Genomic DNA, 8,782 nt, shown 5'->3' with positions numbered 1-8,782 from the left:
GTTCCCAGGGCTGTCAGCATCTCCAGAGGGTAACCTTGGAGGCCGAATGACCAGAGCAGTTCTGAGTGCCAGGGCTTCCTGGAGCTCAGGCTCTGGGCATAGTGGGCTGTCCAGGCTGAGTTGGGGCAGCTTCTGTCGGAATAGGGGTGGGGGAGTTTGGAGTCATTCTGGGCCTTCTATTTAAGCAAGGATTACTTTCATTTTTTTTTTCTTTATTGATTTTAGAGAGAGGGGGAGAGACAGATAGAAACATCAGTGAGAGAGAACATTGATTGGGTACCTCCTGCACGCCCCTCACTGGGGATCAGGCCCACAACTTGGGCATGTGCCCTGACCAGGGATCGAATCAGTGACCTCTTGGTGCATGGGTCGATGCTCAACCACTGAGCCGCACTGGCCGGGCGGATTACTTTCATCTTAAAATCTCCTCTCATGGCCTCTGAAAGGTGTGGGGCCAGAGCACACACTCCTGCTTTCTGTGGGGTACTAGGAAGAGAGGCCTCGAGGTGGCCCTATTCTAACCTCATGAACCCCTGTGGCTATGTGGACTGCCTAAGGTGGATGGGTCCTTGTAGATGAGTGGGGGCTCCTATGGGGTGTTGTTGCTCCATAGGTCAGGAAGTCATGGTCCCATCTCTGCCGTCCTCATTGGTCTTTTGGCTGATGTGTGTTTGGGGGTGGGTATAGAGATTAAGGCTGCTGAAGGGATGGGGAGCAGACCCGAGGGGTGCCCTTGGCTTAGGTCTTCGACTGCCTCCTGGAGACACACAGGGAGGAGCCAGGGACAGGGATCTTCTGCCATAGTCACTCAGACCTCATGACCTACTTTCTGTGTGGCCACAGGCTCATGAGGCTGAACTGGTACCCTTGGGTGGGCTGGAAACTAGCATTGGTGGGGTGGTTGCATCGATGGCCACAGATGACGTATTCCTCCACACTGCTGGTCCCAGGCCTTTCTGCCTCTTAGGGAGGTGAGAGGTGAGCAGTTGGGGTGAGTATTGGGGCAAGTGCACAGCACAGTCTCCTGGGCTGCAGGAGAGTCTAGGAGGAGTGCGTATGGAGGAGGGCAGCACCCAGTAAATGTTAGCTGGTGTTGAGCTCCTGAGACAGGCATGTTTTGTGAAAGCCACTGTCCTTTCTTTGAAAAAATAAATTTTTTTTTTCTTTATTGATTTTAGAGAGAGAGAGGAAGGGAGAGGGAGAGAGAGATAGAAACATCGATGAGAGAGAACATCGATTGGCTGCCTCCTGCATGCCTTTCACTGGGGATCGGGCCCACCACCTGGGCATGTGCCCTGACTGGGAATTGAACCAACGATCTCTTGGTGCATGATGGGTCAATGCTCAACCACTGAGCCCCACTGGCTGGGCACAGCCTCTGTCCTTTCTCTCCTTTTGTTTGAAGTTTATTTTTTTCCCTGTTTGAGGTAAAATTTACATAGAACATGGTATTCAAATTTCAGGTGACCCTTTGAGTTTTGACCAGTGAGTGCATCTGTCTTAGTCCAGACTCCTTCCAAGGTATGGAGTGAATCTCACCCCAGAAAGTTCCTCATGCCCCTTCCCAGACGATGCTCACCTCACTCTGCACAGACCGTCCTGATTTTGTTTCTATCATTGATTAGTCCTGCCCATTCTAGAACTTAACATAACTGTGTAATTCCATTCCTCAGATATAACTTCATTTAGTATTTGGGTGTGTGTGCCCCAAGGTAATTCTTTCCACGGATGACATTGCCTAGTGGGGCCTTTCATACCATTGGCTGAGGAGAGTAGATGGAAGGAGCAGCAGAAGGGGTGTGAGGAGCTCTGCCAGCTCCCTCTGGCTCAACAGGAAGGGCCTAGCCTCCCCTCAGGTGCTGTGTGTGGGGGTGGGAGGGCCTCTCTGACTTCTGTGGCAGGGGCCTGTTGGGAAAGAAAAGGAAATAAGAATTCAGCAAGGACCGGGTAGGTGGGTGTTGACCATTCTGTAAACATAGACCTGGGAAGGTGATCCAGGTATTCAGCTAGGTCTCTGTTCATTCTCTCACACCCTTTTGTTTACAAGAGGGCAGAGCTGGCCCCCAGAGACCTGTGTTTCTGTTCTTCCCTGCCAGGGTCAGCCCATCTGGGGACACCTACTCTCCCACCTACAACAGACTGGGTGTAGGCCCTAGAGGAGAACCTGACTGTCCCACTGCCCCAGATTCTGGGTTTCCTGGAGCTAATGCTCTAGGTGGGCAGTGTGCCTGACTTGGGCGTGAAATTCTTGGGGCTGATAGGCACACTGCCTGGGCCTGCTGCCTGGGGGCTGCTGGGTGCCAGGCAGTGTTCTCATCCTAGCCTATAGTGGGTTCCTGCCAGGGCTGGGCACCAGCCCCCAAACCCAGTGGGGCATTGCACTGCCAGCTGGCTGGTCCAGCCCCCACAGTCATGTTTCCACTAACCTGGCAATGCCCCCTCGCACCCCACCCCACCTGGTCTGTGATCTCTCTAGGATGGGTGCTTGCTGTTCCCACACCCATCGGTAAGCGGGAAGTGGTCTCTGGCTGTCGTCATTTTGCTGGGAAGAGAAGAGCAGTGCTTCTCCGGGGACCTGGCCCTGCAGCAGGAGGCACTGCCTCACCTGTGGTGGTGTTGCTTTGTTGTTTATAGACACAGTGGTGGCCCACACTTGGCCCAGCCTGGGATGGATGGCTGCAGGCAACTCTGCTGAGACTCCACCTAGTGGAGGGTGTATTGAAGCTGGCTCTGCCTTTTTCTGCTGAGCATCTCTGTGGGGAGGTCAGGCACCAGAGGAGTCTGACCCAGCTGGGAGACCTTGATTGCCATTCAGCCGTCCCGGCTAGCGAAGTGCCTGGCAGGGCTGGGCAGTGGAGACCCCCAGAGAGCCCTGAGTCCTGGTCACTCCCTATTGGCCTGATCTTTGACAAGGGCGAGTAACCCCTAGTTGCAGGATCAGGGCGAGTAACCCCTAGTTGCAGGATCTGGCACATGCTGAGGCAGAGACCACTGGGTAGGATGCTCTGCCTGGGCAGGGATTGGGTTGTCCTGAGGTCCAGAGAGGAGCAGTCAGTGTGGCATAGGGCTGTGTGGCAGGCCTCTGGTTGGCTGTGGCTTCATGTCCATTCCTACGGACACTGGTGTTGCAGTGGTCTCTGCTCACCTTTCCAAGGCTGGACTCAGCTCTGTCCCACTGGTGACTCAGCTCTGTCCCACTGGTTGTCTCTGGCCTCATGGCAGGGGGAACCTGGACTCCACACAGGGATTAAATGACGCTTTAGGCAGCTGGACCTACAGAGCTGGTTCTGCTGCCCTCTGGGCCATCAGTGGGATCCCAGACCAACCACCATGGCCAGCTGAGTCCCCCTCCCCCTGGGCCACCTCTGTGAGGAGGGAGTTGTGCTAGGGGCCAGAGAGACAGCTGGCAGGCTGTAGCTGAGGCCTCCCAGCCACCCGCACCCCCGGGTCTGGTCACATTCCTGAGGGACCTGCTGAGCCTCCCTGGCCCTGGGGGCGGGGGAAGGGCTGGCAGGGATGGGCTCCAGGCTGCTGCAGGCCTCCTCCCCCACCCTGGCTCCATTCCAAGGGAGCCCAGGTCTGCCCAAGTGGTGTACAAGGAGTCAGAATGTCAGGACCCCCTCCTGCTGGGGGGAGGTTGGGGGCAGAGGGAGCCCACCCCAATCTGGTAGCAGCTGCTAGTGGCTTTGGCAGGCTGGTATTGAAAGGCTGAGCTTTCGAAAACTCCTACAAGGGGAGGCCATGTGGTCAGGCTGGGCTGGGCAGGAGGGGTGGGCCCTCTGGGTAGGGAGGGGCAAGAGCAGATCTGGAAGGGAAGAAGGCAGGAGAGCCAGAAGCGGTTGAGACTGGTTCTTATAAATAGCCTATTGCACCAGTGCCTCCAATTCTGACCTTTTGTTATGTAAATGTGGCTGGCCTGGGGTGGGCCTTGCCCAGGCCTCCTGTCACCCTGCCACACATGAATTTATGCCTGCCCCCAGCTCCCCAGGCCTAGGTGGCCCTAGGAGTACCCTAAAACTCCTGAGTAGGAGAAGGGTACAGTGCTTTCCAGCTCCCTGCCAGTGAACCTGTCCACAGGGCACTATGGCCACTGTCTCAGCTGGCTGCCCCAGCATCCCAACTAGAGAAACCCTCTGACCTTCCTGAGAGCAAGGGCTCTAGGGCTGCCAACCACCTTCTGCTTCGCTCGCCCTCCCTCCCTCCCTCCCTCCCCTTCTCCCTCCCTCCCTCCCTCCCCTTCTCCCTCCCTCCCTCCCTAGATGATGGCTGTCTGGATGACCATGTTCATCTTCTCTCCAGGTGACCAGGCATTGATGCACCCCCAAGGGAGGCCACGCACTCAAGGAGGCCAACCCTGCTGGCTACTGCTCACATGGTTTCTGGGCCCCTGGCACTCCGGTAGGCAGGGGAGGGGTGAGGGAGGCCTGGGGGAGGGAGGGAGGGCATCTCCCACCTGCTCCTTCTGCTGGGGGATTTCTGGAAGGCCCACACAGCCTTGCACTTCTCAGCGAGTCCTGGTCTGCAGTCCTTTGTGTGCATGCAGCACTTGGCAGGGCAGCTTGGAGGGGAGGCTGGGCTGGGCTGCTGTCCTTAGTTCAGGGAGGAGGGGCTGCTGTGGGCTCACAGACTCTTGGAGGATGCTACCCTCTCCAGTCCCTTAGACAGGCGTGGAGCACCAAGTGTCCTGGGTGCTGGTGGAGCTGACATTACATTTTCCTGGGGCCAGGTATCCCGGCCAGTGTGGAAGCCATGCCTTGGGCTTTGTCCCTGCCTGGCTGGCTGTGGGACAGGGGAGTAGGGGAGGGTTGGTTTCCATGGGACCTGGGCTCCAGCGTCTTAAGTCCCAGCTGAGCAGCCTTGCAGGGCTGGCCTTGCTGCCTCCCGCTGTCAGGCCCTGGGTGCAGCCTGATAGCCACGTGTGTTCATGGAAAGGTCCAAGCCTTCTTTGGGGTACAGTATTTGCTGTTTTGTTTTTTTTGTTTGTTTCTTTTTTTTTGGTATGTGCCCCTAGTGGGAACTGAACCCAGGACTCTCTGGTCCATAGGCCTATGCTCCAACCTCTGAGCCAAACCAGCCAGGGCGGTTTTGTTTTTTTTTTAATCTTTGCATACAAGGGCACGTGTGGGCAAGGGAGAGTATTTGTGTCACAGGGAGGCAGGGTGGGTGTGATCCCTCCAGACTTTATCCCAAGAGAGGCAGAGCTGGGCGCCCAGGTAAGAGCAGGAGGTCCCAGGTGAGGTGAGGCTCAGAGTACTCAGTTACTTTCAGAGATTGAGCCCTGAGCAGAAGAGGTGAAGGTATCTTTCTCAACTGTGTGGCATAGAGTTGCCTGTGAAAAGTTTTATGTTCCTTGAGCAGCTGAAAGGGGGCAGGGAGCCATAGCCTTGTGCTATAGGCCCTGCCACTCAGTGGGGTGGGTGCATGGTGATCACACTGCCACACAACCAGCCTGTAGGGTTCCTGATATTTAGTTCTTTTTATTTTATTTTGTTTTATTTTTTGGTACGTGCCCCTAGCGGGAACCGAACCTGGGACTTTCTGGTCTGCAGGCCGATGCTTCAACCGCTGAGCCAAACCATCCAGGGCTCTGATGTTTAGTTCTTAATGACATCAGTTAGTGTCTGTACCAGTCTGTCCAGGCCAGCTGGCTGTCATTCCCATGCCCAGGCAGTGCCAGGCCATGTTTTCCCCTTAGCATCCAGAGACCCAGGCCAGGATGTGCTCCATGCCCTCCCAGGGGCAAAACACTTGTGTTCTGGGGCAGGTGAGGGACAGCCTGTGGGAGGTAGTAACGTGACTCTGGCAAATCTGAAAGCTTGGGAAGCCACTAGGGTTGTTTAAAGAGGCACCCAGTGTAGAGCAGAGGTTGCGGACTGGAGGCTGCTTATATGATTTGGCCCATGTGGCATTTAAGAAAAAGAACCTTCGTTTAGTATTGGGGTATTTCACCTAAAAATCTGGACTTCTAGCTTGTCTTCAAAGCCGTGTAGCTGCATATTCACATGGGAAGTCAGCCCTTCCAGAGCTCCTGCTCCCCTTAGTCACTGCCACTTCCCACACCTCATAGTCCTCTGCTGGTCATTTTTAGGTCTCCTGTTGACCTCCTTTAGTGTGGAGACAGGGTCCCTGGGCTGTGTAGTCATGTTCAGTCCCAGTTTGTCTACTTGGCACAGAGTGACTTTCATTGTCCTGTTGTTGTTTTTTAAATCCTCACCCAAGTACATTTTTCCATTTATCTTCAGATACAGTGGGAGAGAGAGAGAAATATCAATGTGAGAGAGACACATTGATTGGTTGCCTCCTGTAGGGCCCCGACCAGGGCGGGGGGCTGAACTGCAACTGAGGTATGTGCCCTTGACCGGAATCGTACCCATGACTCTTCGGTCTGTGGGCTGATGCTCTAACCGCTGAGCCAAACTCGCCGGGATGTTCCTGCTTTGGTTTTCTCATCTGTGGCCCTTCTCTGGCAGTTTAAGTGCTAGGTGGCCAGTGTGTTTCCTTCCTGTGTACTGTGTCTGAGGAGATGGCCAGTAGCCAGGTTAGCTCAGGGGCCTCTCTGAGTACCACTGTGGCTACCTGGGCCTGGAGCCCTTGCACGAGGGTCCCAGTCAACTAATTCCTCTCATGTCTATTCTTGCTTGCAGGTGGTACGCGTGGGCAGGGCGTGGGGACATGGGGCCTGACATGGAGCTGCCCAGCCACTCGAAGCAGCTCCTGCTGCAGCTGAACCAGCAGAGGACAAAGGGATTCCTGTGCGACGTCATCATCATGGTGGAGAACTCCATCTTCCGGGCCCATAAAAATGTCCTGGCAGCAAGCAGCATCTATTTCAAGTCCCTGGTCTTGCACGACAACCTCATCAACCTGGACACGGACATGGTCAGCTCTACCGTGTTCCAGCAGATCCTGGACTTCATCTACACGGGCAAGCTGCTGCCCAGCGACCAGCCAGCTGAGCCCAACTTCAGCACTCTCCTCACTGCCGCCAGCTACCTCCAGCTGCCTGAGTTGGCAGCCCTCTGCCGTCGGAAGCTCAAGCGAGCCGGCAAGCCCTTTGGCTCTGGACGGGTGGGGGCTGCTGGCATGGGGCGGCCCCCCCGAAGTCAGCGGCTGTCCACAGCTTCCGTCATCCAGGCTCGGTATCCGGGGCTCATGGATGGGCGCAAGGGGTCCCACACCCCTCAGGAGCTCCCCCAGGCCAAAGGCTCAGATGATGAGCTCTTCCTCGGCAGCTCCAATCAGGAGAGTGCACACAGCTTGGGCCGGGCTGTCTGTCCAGCCAGTGGGGAGGCCGGCCTGGGCAGCTGCAGCACCAATGGGAGCAGTGGGGGCTGTGAGCAGGAGCTGGGCCTGGACCTATCCAAAAAGAGCCCTCCCTTACCCCCTGCCACTCCTGGTCCCCCCCTTACCCCTGATGACCCAGCCCAGCTGAGTGACAGTCAGCATGGTTCACCCCTCTCGGCCTCTGCCCCTCCTACTGCCAACAGTGCCTCTTATGCTGAGCTGGGGGGCACCCCCAGTGAGCCCATGGATCTGGAGGGGGCTGAGGACAACCACCTGAGTCTGCTGGAGGGGCCCGGTGGGCAGCCCCGGAAGAGCCTCCGGCACTCCGCCCGAAAGAAGGAGTGGAGCAAAAAGGAGCCCGTGGCAGGTTCCCCCTTTGAGCGGAGGGAAATGGGGCCCAAGGGCTCTTGCCCAGGGGAAGAGAGTGAGGGGCTTGGGGACAGGGTTCCCAATGGTATCATGGCCAGCAGTGTAGCAGGGGGTGGCCCCAGTGGGCCCTATGGTGAGCCCCCCTACCCCTGCAAGGAGGAGGAGGAGAACGGCAAGGACGGGAGCGAGGACAGCGGACAGAGCGGGAGTGAGGGGGGCAGTGGCCATGCTAGCGCCCACTATGTGTACCGGCAGGAGGGCTACGAGACAGTGTCCTACGGGGACAACCTGTATGTTTGCATCCCCTGCGCCAAAGGCTTCCCCAGCTCTGAGCAGCTCAATGCTCACGTGGAGACGCACACAGAAGAGGAGCTGTTCATCAAGGAGGAGGGTGCCTACGAAACCGGCAGTGGAGGTGCTGAGGAGGAGGCTGAGGACCTGTCAACGCCCAGTGCAGCCTATGCAGCTGAGCCCCGGCCTTTCAAGTGCTCTGTCTGTGAGAAGACCTACAAGGACCCAGCCACCCTGCGACAGCATGAGAAGACCCACTGGCTGACGCGGCCCTTCCCCTGCAACATCTGTGGCAAGATGTTCACGCAGCGTGGCACTATGACACGCCACATGCGCAGCCACCTGGGCCTGAAGCCCTTTGCCTGCGATGAGTGTGGCATGCGCTTCACCCGCCAGTACCGCCTGACGGAGCACATGCGCGTGCACTCAGGTGAGAAGCCCTACGAGTGCCAGCTCTGTGGGGGCAAGTTCACCCAGCAGCGCAATCTCATCAGTCACCTGCGCATGCACACCTCCCCCTCCTAGAAGCCAAAGACCTTCTCCCAGCCTTCAGGCGCCCTCTGCAGACTCGCCCTCGGCAACAATGGAAGGAAGGAGCAAGGAGGCTTGGTGGGCTTACCTGGACCCCAAATCCAGCGGGAGTGGCTCTTGGTGGCACTTCCAGCCAGGCCCTCCCCCCCCCCTCCGCCCAGAGCTTTAATCCACAGTCTGTACCAAGGGAAGAGAGCAGAAGAAGGCCGGGTCCTGAGCCCCAAAGGTATTGTGGGTGTGCAGTCTACCTCCAGATCCTGCCCAGGCCCCCAGCTCCCTCCCAGGGCTGCCATTGGGCCTGTGGGAG

General features: G+C 57.2%; 1 protein-coding gene across 1 annotated transcript; it reads left to right on the top strand.

Annotated features, from left to right (window-relative positions):
* The first annotated feature begins 4,269 nt into the window (after positions 1-4,269).
* HIC2 (HIC ZBTB transcriptional repressor 2) lies at positions 4,270-8,546 on the top strand. Its single transcript, XM_036276961.1, has 2 exons — positions 4,270-4,398; positions 6,645-8,546. Exons 1-2 carry the CDS (start codon positions 4,373-4,375, stop codon positions 8,467-8,469), a joined length of 1,851 nt encoding a protein of 616 aa, XP_036132854.1. The 5' UTR covers positions 4,270-4,372; the 3' UTR covers positions 8,470-8,546.
* Positions 8,547-8,782: the final 236 nt, after the last annotated feature.

The sequence above is a fragment of the Molossus molossus genome, unplaced genomic scaffold (assembly GCF_014108415.1).
Source record: "Molossus molossus isolate mMolMol1 unplaced genomic scaffold, mMolMol1.p scaffold_m16_p_22, whole genome shotgun sequence".
Classification (NCBI taxonomy): Eukaryota; Metazoa; Chordata; class Mammalia; order Chiroptera; family Molossidae; genus Molossus; species Molossus molossus.
This window is presented reverse-complemented; position numbering and strand designations above follow the sequence as displayed.